The 15,928-nt window shown below is 37.5% G+C and overlaps 2 protein-coding genes across 3 annotated transcripts in view; one reads left to right on the top strand and one right to left on the bottom strand.

The window, feature by feature from the left end:
• The window catches only part of LOC135707255 (sodium/potassium-transporting ATPase subunit beta-2-like), an 85,389-nt gene extending 76,702 nt beyond the window's left edge, over positions 1 to 8,687 (top strand). For both annotated transcript variants that reach the window (XM_065229050.1, XM_065229049.1), the window contains exons 4-7: positions 520 to 639; positions 1,202 to 1,494; positions 1,561 to 1,729; positions 7,596 to 8,687. In XM_065229050.1, coding sequence (XP_065085122.1) covers positions 520 to 639; positions 1,202 to 1,494; positions 1,561 to 1,729; positions 7,596 to 7,699 — 686 coding nt within the window. In that variant the 3' untranslated portion in view covers positions 7,700 to 8,687. The remainder of the gene's footprint in view (positions 1 to 519; positions 640 to 1,201; positions 1,495 to 1,560; positions 1,730 to 7,595) is intronic.
• Positions 8,688 to 14,363: 5,676 nt separating this feature from the next.
• The window catches only part of LOC135707248 (non-lysosomal glucosylceramidase), a 352,494-nt gene continuing 350,929 nt past the window's right edge, over positions 14,364 to 15,928 (bottom strand). The window contains exon 9 of the transcript XR_010518215.1: positions 14,364 to 14,395. The gene's annotated coding sequence lies outside the window, so the exon portion shown is untranslated. The remainder of the gene's footprint in view (positions 14,396 to 15,928) is intronic.

Raw genomic sequence — 15,928 nt, 5'->3', positions numbered from 1 at the left:
CATCATCAGATTAAATTCCGACAATTCTGATTGACGTCAATCTAAAAAAAAACTTTTAGCAGATCCTTCAATCAGGGCCAGTTTTAAAAGTTAATCTGAGTTGAAGCTTGCCTTAGATTTTCAAAACAAAAATCTATCTATCGTCAATCTATCGGTCGAATCTGTTCAAAATAAGCTTCTGTGCACATTTTTAGTATCATCGATAGAAAGAGAGTCTTAATTGTTGGCCTAGACCAAAATTTGAAACTGTGTCTCCTAAACATTTTGTTTTGTTTTTACGAATGGAATTGCACCTTTGGTCATGGTCGAAAGTTTATATTTTCAAGCCGGCGGAACATGTTTAGCCTATCTTCTAAACACCATACATTTCTATAATGGCTTGTCATCGCTCAGTAAACAAAATCAGTAAACTTTGATCACAATAAATATTTACTGCAAAAATAAACTTTTTTGAAACTGTACAACCATAATGAATGAATAAACATGCTAATTTTACGATCGATATTTTTCTCATTTCAGGCTTGGGTTTCCGTCCACTTCCTTCAGAAGACAACGTCGAAAGTACGCTAATCTGGTACAAAGGCACCGAGGAGAAGAATTTCAAGCAATGGACTGATGCATTGGACGATTTCCTCCAAGGTGAGTTATCCCGAAAATCCCAAACGGTTTTCATTTTGCATCTCATAGTGTGTCACTGCCATCAAATCGTTAATCTTCCGTGCTCAGCGGCAATCGTATACCCACATGCCTTTTCCGCGAAACGCTCAATTAGCGATGCAACCTATTGAATTTGAGTACAAATTCTTATGCAAATAAAATTTTTTTTTTAATAAACGTGGAGAGAATCACCCCGCACATTTAATTAATAAAATAATGGCCTGATGGAGTTGAGCCAGACATTGAGGCTATTTTCGTATTGTTTATGATACTTACCATTTGGGTGTCACTTCACTCTCGTGATGTCGCGCGATTTTGGTAGATCATGTGAGCCGCAACTGCCACACTGCCTTTCACGTTCTGTGGAAAAGGTTAGCACAGCACAACGAGTGTAACTTGGCATGGCACGCCTGGTGCAAAATATGATCTTTCTGCTATTTATAAACCCTTCGGAGCGATGAACAATTCCGTCATAAATCCTGATCATACAGCAATGATGAGTATGCAGTACTAAAAATTAATCCTTCTATTTAACCTGACGCAGAATACAGAACACCTGGCCAGATTTCGGGCCGAGGACAAAATATCTACAACTGTGATTACACTCAGCTACCACCAGCAAAGACCGTATGCGATGTCGACATCAAGCAGTATGGTCCATGCACCCTGGAGAACCACTACAACTACCACAAGAGCGCCCCGTGTATATTCCTGAAGCTGAACAGAATCTACGGATGGATTCCGGATTGCTTTAACGATTCCTCCAAGCTGCCAGGAAACATGCCCAAGGATCTCCAGGAATACATCAAGAACATTGACGAACGGGAAAAGGAAACCGTAAGCATGCGATAAACGTTTGCGTAAGCTTGTGATTGGTGACTTAAATTTTATATTCTCTTGTAGATGAACACTGTTTGGGTGTCGTGCGAGGGCGAGAACTCCGCTGACATTGAAAACATTGGACCGGTCAAGTACTACCCCCGCCGTGGATTCCCAGGATACTACTACCCATATGAGAACTCGGAGGGCTATCTGAGCCCACTGGTTGCGGTACATTTTGAGCGTCCGATTCGTAAGTATCGTAGAAGTTACATGTGATAAACAATAATAATAGTTTACTGAAGTGGGGCCTTCTAATTGAACGGGGCATAATATGCACCGATTTTATTCAAGTACCAAATACTCACCATTCCAAGGGCTTTTCGCATTATCTGTACACAGTTCGAAAAAGTTGTATAAATTTAATTTTGCTAGCGAGTTGTGCCAGCTTACCTTGCTAGGCTAACGTTAATGCATTCCATGTTCCAATTCTTGTCCGTCGTTAAATCAGTTAGCTGTCTTTTTATGTTGATTTCTGTAACAATGTGTGGAATTCGGTGGTTGGCCTAGGTTCTCATAAAGGTGATAATGATAATGTAGATAAACTCGCATTATCAAAGATACCCTGTTTTACGGTACTTTGCTTGAAGTCATCTGGACTTTAATCCCTACAAACCTGCCATGGACGGCTTCAGATAGTCTAGTCAGTAAAGGCACTAGATTAGAAAATGGACAAATAGGATTCGAGGTACATCACTTAGTAATATGTTTCGAGTTCATTTTCAGTTTGGCCCTCGAAGAGTTAATCACTGTGGAAGTTCATCTAGAACACTAAATTGAGAGCCAGCAAAACGCTTGCAAAAGAAGCGCGAAAAGCCAAGAAAAACAAGAAGAAACCTACCATTTTGAATCTCCCGAAGGTCGAAATGCCCTGAAATACTCTGAGCTTGTCGCCGAGAACTACTGCTTGTGAAGTGCTCCAAATTTATCCAAAATGGTCTCTTTTGTTCAATTGATTAAACGGCAAGTTCTCTAGATTTATACTCGACACTTGAAGAACATGTTTGGATTGCAAAGTTTCCTGCAAAGGCATAGTGAAGATATCGAAGTGTTGATGAAATTCTGTGTCCAGATCCGAGTCTTGTCTGTGGCATGCAAGAGACCCTTTTGAGACTTTGCGGGATGTTAGAGTTCGGTTAGATTTGCTATTGAAACACTTTGATTTCTGAGATTCGCGGAGTATGTCTTCAAATTGTATGGAAATTCTAAAGAATAGTGTATTCCCATGCGTTGATTTTTGAATGCACAACTCATGCAATTTTTTTTTTTAAATTTCGAGACTGATATATTAGAGCGTCACATTTGACATAAAATAAATCATGAAATTTAGCTCGATCAATCGTATTTTTCGCGATGTACATTTTTTTTTTGTCTCGGCACACATAACTTGACATGGCATGTATGTTTACCATAACCATTAACCGTGCCAAAAATCATTTCCGTCACGAATAATATTAGTAATTTCTAAGTGTGTGTCCTAAATTTATACTTCATGTGTTTCGGTAATTCAGGGGACGCCGAGAGGAAATCTGGAGCACTGATAGAAAATTCCGATGAACTTCTTGGCAGGGTTTGTATGAAGGTTCTGATGAAATGTAATTGGGCATCCATCTCAGATATTATAGGAGGGTTTGGGGTGCATGTAAGTAACCGGGTCAGGATGATCTGAGAAGGATGCACCAGTGAATATTCCCAAATGAGCCTGTTCCCCTTGATTGTAACCATGTCGTGATCCAGCAATTCCATACGGAGTTCGTTACCGCATGAAAGCTGTTCTTGATCGCTGGCTTCACGCCAGTGGACCATCATAACTTAAACGAGCTCTAGATCGACCAAGCACAACCAGGAATCTATTCGCCTCCACGGGGAAGGACAGTACCCTCGTGCTTCTGCAGGTTAGATTTGGTGAGCTTTATTAACTGACAGAACCTGAAGGGTGCAAATTGCGTAGCGTTGCTGTGGCACAGCACGCCTGTCCCGTTGCCGAAAAACGAGCTTGTTCACAGCATCGACACACACTTTGAACAGTGATTCCCGATACAATACAGGAGATTCTCTTTAAGCGTGGAATATTTTTAAATAGTCCCCAATCCACTAACTGGGCTCAACGCAGACGCTATTTTGGACATCCAGGCCCTGTTGCATGCCTTGACGATATCCACAGGTCTACATATTGATTATCGTCTATACAATGCATCCCTGACTACAGACTAAATAGGCGGCAGTTCCGTGTCTTGGGAGAAAGGCGTGTTAGTGATGGTCAAGGTCGCTGTTGCGCTCCACCTAGAAACCGAGTCTACGGTTAACCACACAGAAAAAAATCTGAATTTTAACTATCGCGTAAAATCTCCCTTCGTTTAATTTTGAGCTATACTTGGCATAAACAGCGAAATCGTTTACAAGCTTGCATGCAATTTTGCTAATTTATGCGATATTACGCTTAAATTTACACGAAATATTGCGTTAATTTATGTCAAATCTAGCGTTAATTTTATGTGCGAACGGTGCATGACCATACTTTCCAGCACCTTGTTGACAATGCACAGTGGTCCAGGATGGAAATACAGCAGGACAGTAATCCTAGTACTTTAGTTTTAAGTGTTAGCCGTTTGTTGTGTTCGGTAAATCATACATCAGGGTGATCCTAAATTTAATTGGTATACAAAACCTAAGCTTTTTGTTATTGAAAATAAAGAAACATGTTTTCGAGAAATTTGCCTTTAGGTAATTGTTTACGTTTGGTTGTTCCACCTATGTCAATTGTTGGTCTAGAATTTTAAACTTAGTTCATGCCTTGCTATCACCATGGTTTAACGAAGAGATCCGTCCATCCGAGTATGACCATTGAAAACTATCTGGCAACACTGAATGCTCCATATCACAGTGGTAAGGTAACTGCCTTCTATCATTTCATGAATTTGCTTATCAGAAACGTAGCTTAAAATCATCAGAAGCAATGAAAAAAGCAGTGGCGTCGCCCTAACCTCAATCTACCTGATCAACAAGTCTCAAAGCGCAAACAAATTAAAAGTTATTGTTTTAAATCGATACCAAATAGTGAAACTAGAAGACCCTATGCATTTTGGGATCGATTTTAATAAAGTTATGGCTCTAAATTACGTTTTCAAAGTCGTTGAACAGGTAAAAAGTGAGTTTATGAGACACCTCTGGAAAAAAAAGTCCTATGTATATTGACCGATTCTCTTCATGGACTTTTTGATACTTACGACTACGTACATTTTGGTTTTTTTTTATCGAACTGTGTCGAAAATAACCGAAAATACATTCAAAATTCTTATAGTACGGATTAGTTCTTGCCGGATTCCTATAGTACCAGTGGCATCCCGTAACCTCACTTCCCTGTGCACCAACTTTCAAACCCACTGGATTCCTATAATACGGTCGATCCGGCTTTAACGAATACACGTACCACATGGTATTTGAGCTAATTGCGGCCAAACACTGATTGTACGACAATTTGAAGCGGTAACTTCCTGATTTCTTGGAAGAAGTTGTTAAGCAGATAGTTGGAAATCTTTTGGGAATATTCAGTTTCCGGTAGGTCACAAGAATGGTCCTATGAAAAATCCGGAATATCCGTAAAAGTGGTCAATGCATAAAACTGATCCTACAGCTCCGCAGATTTTTCGAAAACACTCATAAACGTCTCATCAGAATGAATTCGGAGTTACGAACGAAATATAGACTCTGGGGACCATTATACGGTCCACTAAAAGATCCGGAACATCCGTTAAAGTGCTCAATTCATGAAACTGATCCTGGGGTCCGATGGAAGATCCGAAATATCCGCAAAAGTGATAATTCATGAATCTGATCCTAAAACTCCACGGCTATTTCGAAAACACTCATAGACATATCATGAAAATTGATTCAGAGTTCTGACCGGAATATGGACTCTGGGGACTACGGAATAGTCCACCGGAAGATCCTGAACCTCTGTAAAAGTGGTCCATTCATGAAACGGATCCTAGAGCTCCGTATTTTTTTTTTTTTTCGATACCTCTTAAGACGTCTAATCAGAATGAATTCGAAGTTGTGACCGGAATATGGACTCTGAAGACCCTGGGATGGTCCACCGGAAGACCCGAGGGAACATCCGTAACAGTGATCAATTTATGAAACTGATCCTAGAGCTCCGTATATTTTTTAAACCACCCATAAACGTCTTATCAGAATGAATTTGAAGTATGACCGAAATACCGTTCCGATTCAAATTTCAGACGATTCAAATTTCGGACACTTTCATTTTTAATTAAATATTACATCCAGTTAGAAACAAAGTAATAATGTTAGATGATCGTGGAGGGCACTCAGACTAAAAGTGTATTTTTTAGAGAAATTCGTGGATGTATGATTCATATTTCGGTTACAACTCTGAAGTAATTGTGATAAGATGTCTTTCGAAGAACCACTGAGCACTAGAATCAGTTTCATAAATCTATCACTTTTACGGATGTTCCGGATCTTCTAGTGGCCCATTCCGTAGTCTTCAGCGTCCATAGTCTGGTCACAACTTCGAATTAATTCTAATCCTACAATAGCATATCAGTCCCATATGGATTTTCGTCATGTTTAAGATTATAACGCTATCCACTCTACTTTCATATTATGTGATAAAACTACGGACTTCGATCATGAAAAATGTGAAAACAACATCAAGTCAGTTTGTCCCAAATAATCGCAATAGTGGATAGCGTTATGATCTCAAACATGACTAAAATCCTTATGGGACTAATATGCGATTATAAGCAGTAGAGATCCGTGTTTTTTTTTTCGAACCTGCTCATAGACGTCTTATCAGAATTACTTCGGAGTTGTGATACGAATATGAACCCAGGGGACCACGTAATGATCCTCCGGAAGAACCAAAACATCCTAAAAGAGGTCATTTTATGAAAATGATCATAGAGCTCAACGGATTTCTCGAAACATCTCGTAGACGTCTTATCAGAATTAATTTGAAGTTGTGACCAGAATATGCGCGCTGAGGACTACGGATTGGCCCAGAACATCCGTAAAAGTGATCAATTTATGAAACATAGTCACCCCTATTCTGTATTTCGTTTCGAACGAAATTCTCATACAAAAAAATATTTTTTTGTATAGGAATTTCGTTTCGAACGAAATACAGAATAGGGGTGAGTATTAGACTGATGCAAAATTTGACTTTTTCGCTCCACAGTGCTAAAATGGTTTCAAATCGGGTCCTGATTAGCCTCCCAAAGTTACAGCTCATTTGGTTAGAAACAGACTTCGCACAAGCCATTTGAAGTTTCCATGTAAATTACTATGGGAAATCTCAACTTTTTGTTCATTGCCTTCTAGTCTTTTACCATATTGAGCTGCAAAACGGTTCGATAGCCATTCTTATAGAAAATTTTCTCAGCTACAACTTTGCTCAAGATCGTTTCTATGTAAAACGAGACAGGAAAAAGTTATTAATTATTTAAGAGATTGGTAAACTTATGACATCATCAAGCAGCTGCTCTGTAGGCAACACTGTATTTTGCAGTGTGACATAGTAGCCATGATTTTTGTGTCCTATTCAACGCCCCAGAAACACCAATGTTGCCTGCTGAGCAGTTGATTGAGCATGATCATAAGACATCAGTGCATTGAACCATTGATAACTTTCGATCCTTGCACTTAATCAAAAAGTGGTCTTGAGCAAAGTTGTAGCTGGGAAAATTTCCTACAAGTACAATTGAAAGTTTTGGAAGCAGACCGATATGGTGAATTATTAGATAGACATGAACAAAAATCTTGGTTTTACCATAGTAATTCCCATACAAACTTCAAATGGTTTGTGCCATCTCAGTTTCTCACCAAATTGGTTCAAATTTTGAGAGGTTAGTCAAGATCCGATTTAGAATCGTTTAAGTATTGGGGAGCGAAAAAGTCAAATTTTGCATCAGTCTAGTGAGTATATATGCTATGTTAGTGTATTTAGTTTGCATCCTCAACAGACAATCATGAAAACGGTTTACAACATAACCTTAATACATATGTCTCCCTCTCTCTTTCTGACTACTCTACAGGTGGAATCATCATCAACATCGAGTGCAAGGCATGGGCCCGTAACATCAAGCACGACAGACACGAACGACTGGGATCGGTTCACTTTGAGCTGCTGATCGATTAAGCAAGCCAGAAAAACAAAAACCAACTAGATGCACCCATCCCCCAGGTGCTATCCACATTTCTATCGTGCAGCTACCCAGCCCCACCCGTTCAAATTAAACCGCTAGATAGCATGTAAACCCGTTTTCAAAACTCAGTCAAATTTACTAATCTACGGCTTCTTCTTACGATGTTTTTAAACATACGCCATTGTTCTACGAAATTTTACCACCCAATTTTTTCAATGTTATGAATTTTAAAAATGCTACCTTTACCATACGCTTGTTTGTTAAAGCCCTTGGAAGAAAAACATTATTAGGCGATCGCTCCGATCTTCCTAAAATAAAAAGAAAGTGAAAGAACCAAAATCAACACACTCAAAAAGACGTTAAAAAAAAGTAATCTGTCTATTAGGGAAGTAAAACGTTGTGCTTGTATTTTAATGATTGTAAATAATAAATGGAAGTCCAAAGCGTTAATTAGCCATCACCTGAATTACCGCACATGAAGTTGAAGATTCCAATTGAAATGACTGGTGCGGTACAGTCCAAGCACACAGATCCGTTCAACCGATCATGCAGCCGATAGCCAAGATTTATGTATGTTTCTTCTCATCTTGAACAACTGCCAATTCAATAATGGTTCACCTCTATAAATACTTGACGGCCATCGTCTCGCCGCAGCGCAAATGAGGAGTCCCGAAAAAGTCTCACACTGCAAATGCTACATATCATTTGAATAGCACAATTTTGGATCGTTGTTCAAAACCGGAATCAACCCGATTACATTTAGCTCAGAGATCTTCGTTATTTAAATGCTAGAATCAAGACAATTTCAAGACACACATAAACAAGCAATCAAGTCAAGCACCGTAGAATCAAAAACCGATAGTTACGATAGATAATTTAATTTAAAAATGAAATAAGAGAAAGTATTATTCACCGTGGCAATATAGTTATGATCGACCAATTTTTCAGTGTTAAATAAAAAACAAAAAGTGCCAATACATACTTCATATACCAATGTTGAATTTATGGTACGATGCCAAGACATTCACGTCTCTATTTGATACGATCATTCGCAGTTCCGACAACATCTCGTTCAACCACATATTACCAATTAAAATTCGTCCTCTACCTAATACTTTCACTTTTCGCATTTAAAATCTCGATGTTGTTCGTGTTTCTGAAGATTGTTTGTGGTAATACGGTTTTATTGTTTCAAACAAAAAAATTAAAGATTGCGTCCTTGGAATCAAAATTCCACGTTTTATGTAATTCGTTTCTTAAGATGTAAGTTTTTTTTTTTTATTATCAGAAATCAGTTAATTGGTGTGCTTCGGGTTAAACTTTCGCTCGCTCGTGGAGAATCATATTCGAATATCAAGTATATTCAGTCTACAAAACTTCAACTCAAGGATGCTCTGTCAATGGAAAGTAGAGAAATAAATGATAGAAAAAAAATAACTGGTCTTTGGTGTACTTATTTGTTTGAGGGACGTATATTTCAACCTGCGCGGTATGAATCCGAAACTTTCCTGAAAAATAGATCATGTTGATGGTGACTTTGCTAGAATTGACTTCAGCGGAATTGTAACCCCCCCCCCCCCCCCCCCCTTTCGCTTAAAGCTGATTGAGTACCACCGTAGATATTTTGTCAGGAATGTCTCGTGAATTAGGAACACGTGTTTAACCGCTGTAAACATTAGACTAAAATATTTTGGTTGATCATCATGGATTCTGTCTGAATTACAATTTATATCTTTACTTGTAATCAGGTCGATTTTGTTTGCTAACCTGGTTAAGACGTTTTTAATTATAGCGGATTTATGTGTTTATCCCCAGTTCCAACCCAGTGCGAAACCGAACTTTTGTCAGTGCGAACCTTAGATGTATTTTTATTTGGACTATAGGCTGTAAGCCCGTTACCCTACTTTATAACTAGACACAAAGTACATGTTTCACATATTACATATTTTGCTGGTTTCTTAAAAATAACCTAAGTCTACTTCGAATCACTTCTAGCGTTATATTTGTAGAAATTACATATTGTAGTCTGTTGAATTCACTCATAAATCTGCTTTTAGGCTCGTGCTGCGTGTAGTTTTGTTTACCTCACCGGAGGATCGAACACCCTTCGGCGACGAAGAGAAACTGCCCAAGTAACAATTCTGCAATCATTTGGCATCCACTCTGATTTATGATGGTTTTATAATGGCAATGAATAATCCATTTAGTTTAAATAGAGCATTTCACAATGTAAAACGTTCATGCTTAGTAGTTCACCTTTTTGCTGTTTTTCAAAACCTTTTAAAAGTCTGGCGAGAAGTCAAAAACTATCTTGTTTTAAAATTAAATTTAAAGTAGTTCTCAATCCCACCATAAAACTGTTCTAAAAATCAATCATAAACTTCATTAGCAATTTTTTATTAATGCCTTGATAAAATACTCTATAAACCTGTTCTATCATTTTCAAAGCAATCATAAAACCATTCGATTTTAAATGAGAGTAAAATGCATATATTGTTGCCTTTTAGGATTTTCAAAGTGTATCATAAAATCTCCTCTGTTTACAAATTGAACTTTAAGGATGGATCCTCATAGTGAATAAAAACCAAATTTATGACAAGGATATCTCGAAGGATAAACGAAGTTGGAGGAAAAATTCAAGCGATCCTAACAAGCGAAGGGAAGTCGATTTCAGTAAAATTTAGTTCTTTAGAAGAACCAGCACATCCGGCGGAACGGGTACCATCAACGACTGAGCATCTGGTGGAGAAGAGTGAAGTGAGCGTGGTCCTCAAATTCATAAAATCACAGTCTGAAAACAGACCAGCCTTCTCCAGACCTTGCGAATAGATGAAGACCGGAATAACTTGCGTCAGTACCGACAGCAAACCACTGAAACTGTGTTTGAAGGTGCACTTCCAGAACCATCCGGAAGAAGGGGATCTTTTCGGGAATGATCAAGGTTACAGCTGTGCGAAATGCGAAATGTTGTGAACACTTTCTAATGTCGTTTTCGTTTTTGCGGTGTAGCTACACCGGTGCTACACTGCCGTACACCGAAATATTTTAGGGTGTAGATATAGGATGCATCTTTGTTTACAAACAAATGATGTTGAGCTGTCAAAGGCTCGCGGTTATTCCTGCTTACGCTACACCAGTGCTACACCGCAAAAACGAAAACGACATAAGTAACTGCTGCCAAGCCATCGGGAGAGTATCGCCTGGTAGAACGCTGAATCGCACAGCACAACTATCGAAAGATAAACAAACTTTGACGTTTAACATTTTGTAGGCAACATTGCCGCCATAAATGCTGCCATAAATCTGAACAGGATCAAGCGAAATGGCTTTAGATAAATACAATACAGTCTACAAGTTTTCTTCATAAAACCCAATTCAAAACCTAATGAATTTGTCAAGGATTTCTTGAAAGCAAAATAACTTTGTCACAAATGGTCCATGAAAATCAACTTTTATGCCTCTGCCATATCACAATTATTTTGTTTGTTTTTTTTTACAATCTTCGATTTTCAATCTATATTTCCTTGGAAAGGATAGAGAACTACTTCGGTCTAATCGCCCATTTTGGGCCTATCGAGCAGAAAATTTCAAATAAATTCATGATTTCAGAGTTAACAAGTCTATTATGCGTTTGGTGCGATACTTTAGTTAATAAGCTACGAAACGAAGTCAATGAGAACGCGTGATATGAAGGTTTGCACCCATTATTCCCAAAAACAAAAGAAGCGCTCGTAGCGAATCAATTTTTATCTTCATCCGATAGGCCGAAGTGAATTCATTGTCGTTTCAATGCGTTAAATGGACCCTACACGATTGCTTTTATTGACAATAATCGTATTGTCAATACATTCAGTATTGACGTCAATACATCGGTATTGACAATATTTCTGTATTCACATCATCAATATTATTGTCAATAATTCCCCTTCGTGTCAATATATTAATACGTGTGGGGTTGGCTTTAAGCAAACCCCACACGCATCAATATATTGACGCGAAGGGGAATTATTGACAATATTATTGATGATGTGAATTCAGAAATATTGTCAATCTCGATGTATTGACGTCAATATAGAATGTATTGACAATACGATTATTGTCAATAAAAGCAATCGTGTAGGGTCCACTTTAGGCCGAGTTTAGAATCCGTAAGCCGAGTTTGGATGCAAGAAGCAGTGTTAGACTTTTGACAATATCTCAACGATTGGTTTTTCTTTATCAAATCTTACGGTACGTACGGAAAGGTAAATAAATTGTGAAAGCATCAGTAATAATAACATTCCGTTTGGTGCTAAACTGCGCTACATTAAGAAAGACTAAGTGGGGGTTATGCTTAATAGGCCGGAAATGGGGTAGTTAACCCTATTACTTTATTTTAGTTAATTTAGCAATGAGAAAATATTTGAAAGGCAAAAATCATGAGAAATAAAAATCTCGGCTAAGCTTAATGATCGATCTGAAGAATATATTTTTTTCTCTTAATGTTAAATAATTATTAAAATCTATGTTTTCCGAGGGCGGACTCAAGTTTTTCGATGTTTTCACGTACATTTCACATCAAATATTATAAACTAGGCCACTTCATGAAAACTATTTTATTATTTTTGAAATTTGGCTGGATTTTTATACGATTAGTTTTAATGTTAATTATTTTGATAAGATCGGATGGTATTTATGAATCCTTTTTTATCTTGATTGTTATTTTTCTAGTGAACTTAGCAAGCAGCTAGGGTAAATGGCTCGGATGATGGTTTTAATTGTTGCCAAATAGCTTTTATTGTAGCTTAAATACGGTTTTGAAATGGATCTCGCGACAATTCATGTAAGCATAATTGACCACCGCTTACGCGTATCTCTTTCAGATCTTCTAAAAAATTTCCTGCACTAATATGGAGTTCCAAGCAACTTCTCAAAATGCTACGAAAATCCCAAAACTTCTTCAAATTTTGCTGCATTTTAACGTTTCTCGTTGATTTTCCGCGGAGTTCCACGTATGAAATTTCTTGAACTTGTACGTACTTCTTTGAACTATTCCAAGCTCATGAGGCTTCAAAAAAGTATCTTGAAATTATTTGAAGATTAAACGATGTTTAACTTCTACGAAGACCGCAAAATTAAGTTATAGAGTTTCTACACTCAACCGGGGGATGTAAGATTCGCTTACAATTATGTGGGATTCATCATCAGAGGATGTTAGTGGAGACCGCATGAACCGAGGATGCGATATACCTAGCTGCGGTCGAATGCAAGAAAATTGAAGACCGAAAAATGTAGAGTGTATTAGTGAGGTAAATTAGTTATGTCGAAAAAAACTGGAAACAGACTGCCGGCTGGACTCAAACCACGAACGTTACGATTATCAGACCTGTGCTTTCTCCACTGCTCTCTCCGTGCTCCTGAATTTGGATAGCCTAAAAGCAAACATGAAGCGCTCATTTTCTCGCATACTCGACTTCGTATGCTTTTTCTGCTGGAGAGATTCGAGGCAAGTGTGTGCGTTGTTCTACAATGTTCTACAATGTGCGTCGTTCTACAAGCTTACTGGTATAGTCGAGAGCGTAGATAGAACACGAAATAAAAAAGACAAAAAACCATTACATCGCCTGCATGGTCAATTCCTAACATTCGTTGCGATGTTCATGAACAGAGGATGATAGGAAACGGAACTAACATTCATTGTAATAGATTTTAATCCCAGAAAAATAGCTGTGAGAATTTTGTATTTATTGCAAATTACATGAACTGGATGATTTTATTATATTTTTTTAATTTTGGTTAGAGTCAATCAGAGTGACTTCCATTCATTTCGCATAACAAAATGGTTTATAAGATAATGGAACCATAAGATATTATAATGATCGACGATCAACTATATTGCAACGCATTCTTTATAACCTCTTTTTGTAACAAACAATCAAAAGTTCCGCATTCAACGATAAAGTTCAAATAAAGTCCCAACAGAAAATTCTTTCCAAGCAACCAAAAAATCCGCATTTCACGATAAAATCCACTTTCAAGTTTCATAAAGTGCATATAAAGTTCCAACAGAACTTTTTGGCTACATTAGAAGCTATAGAAAGCACACGAAGAACTTAAGGCTCCAAAAAATTCCGATGCGTAACTTGAAGTTCAAAAAAAGTTCCAAAAAATATGCCTAAGCATTTCTGAAAGGCTGAAAACATGTTTGCAACAAAGTTCCGAACAAGTATGAAATGATCAATGGCTCAAATAAATCATAATTCTTATATTTATGCAGTGCATCAATATGCTATCCTCACATTATAAAAATAAGATTAAAGAGCAATTTTCTGTATTCGAACCCGTGAATTCGACATACGATCTACGAACGCTAACCTTTGTGCCACAAGTATGTTGGAGTACCATCCGGTCAAACACAAATTAAAAATTCATCAAGGTGTTGAGTTTCGTATTCAAGTCAGTCGGTACTGAAAACTCCAACAGTAGGCGGGACAGCAGCTCAGATGGCGTAGCAGTTTGCGCTGGGGCTCTCACGCAGAAGGACAGGGTATTAATTCTTCAAATAGCTCTATTACTAATACTAAGGCTGATAAATCAATATAGGTTCATACCTCGCATTAGAAATAACTTTCATAAATACCTGACTTTAAAATTAACTTTCATAAAAGTGCGAACTTAAATATAAAATTGGTGTAGAGGACAAAAACCTTCTTTAACTTATTTTCTAAAAGTGCCATTCAAGATCCTCCAGAAACTGCTTAGAATGCTCTTCAATTATGGTAACGGAAGTTTGAAGTTCTTATAATGACTTAAAAATGGGGCTGCTTAGAATTGTATATACCACCTTCAACCAAGCTGCTTGACCCTCAAATAGACTTTTATCAGAATTTTTGGTTACTTGTAACGTAACGCATTCTCGTCAATTTAAGCAGTGCCGCACTTCTATTAGCATTTTCTCAGCGTTGCCAAAAACAGTCAATGGGTACCGAAGCCGACATTTACCCTAGATCTAATAATTTCATTTTAGGATTTGCAATTGACTGGTATACGGTTCATAGGGGAATTTTCTCAACATTGCAGTCTTTAAGCGAGTAAAACGATTTATCTTCTTTACTCTCAACGTTTCTTTGTTATATCACATATTGCTTAAGGGTTCTACAAAGAATTGTAGCTTAGTTTGTAACAGTTACACAAATTTCAGTTTTGGTGGCTTACAGAAAATTTCGTTTTTTGTCTGGTGGCCTGTGATTAACAGTGTCTATCGTCACGTAATTGTAGCTTAGCATCAATTCACCAATACATTTTTCGTTAATGTATTGTCAATGTCATAATACACATTATTCAGTCAAATTACTATTTAACAATAAATTTAGTAATCAATTTTCATGGCGAAGTGAGTGGAAGCAACCTTGTTGCCACCCTGAATGTTCTGGTATCACGGGTATCACAAAAATATTCTAAATATACTTAGCGGTGCAAGTAACCATGCCAGTCAACTCATTTGAGTCGGTGCAATACTGGCTAGGCATTATCATAAAATCCCAAATGTTTCTCCTGCAACTAGTTACACTCATTTGCATGTTATCTACGTTCAGGCGATGGTGTGGTCTTTTCATGGGTGTATGAAAACTGCGACAATGGATCAATGAAAATGCTGAGGTTTTGACAGAACTATGCTGTGGCTACCACAGTATTTTACATATGATCGTTCATATACAGTAGCACCAAAAGCATGCCGTGGTTCTAAACTGGAGCATCTAAAGTGATCAATTAATAATGAAACTGCTTCAAGTAATACAAGCTTTCTTCAAACGTTGTTGGATATTTTCAACCCCACTGAAATGAAACTCGTCATGTATGATATAAGAAATACATTCTTTCAGTAAATGTACTCTTAGCACAACTCGAATTATCATATTTGATAAACAAAAGCAAAACTATTTCAATTCGGACCCTGACAACAAATGCAAAATTAAATTAAATTTTGCATTCCGTTAGCCTAAGGAAGGACTGGTGTTAATAGTAAATAGAAAAGCAAGGCACACAAATGTTTGATGGCTCAAATTGAAGCGTTCAATTTACAAATGACATAAAGGAATAAACCCGCTTTTACTTCATTTTGAATGAATTGACAAAGTTTACTAGTGATCCATGTCATCATAATCTACACGTATGAGAGTGAAACTGCATCGGCGTATGTACTTTTCCACTTCAAGGAAGCATCATCTTGAATCTTCTAGAGC

Source organism: Ochlerotatus camptorhynchus, unplaced genomic scaffold (genome assembly GCF_037179485.1).
Source record: "Ochlerotatus camptorhynchus isolate MF236.1 unplaced genomic scaffold, CSIRO-AGI_Acam_v1.1 ptg000306l, whole genome shotgun sequence".
Taxonomy (NCBI): domain Eukaryota; kingdom Metazoa; phylum Arthropoda; class Insecta; order Diptera; family Culicidae; genus Ochlerotatus; species Ochlerotatus camptorhynchus.
Note: the sequence above shows the minus strand (reverse complement) of the source record. Positions and strands in the feature narration are given on the sequence as shown.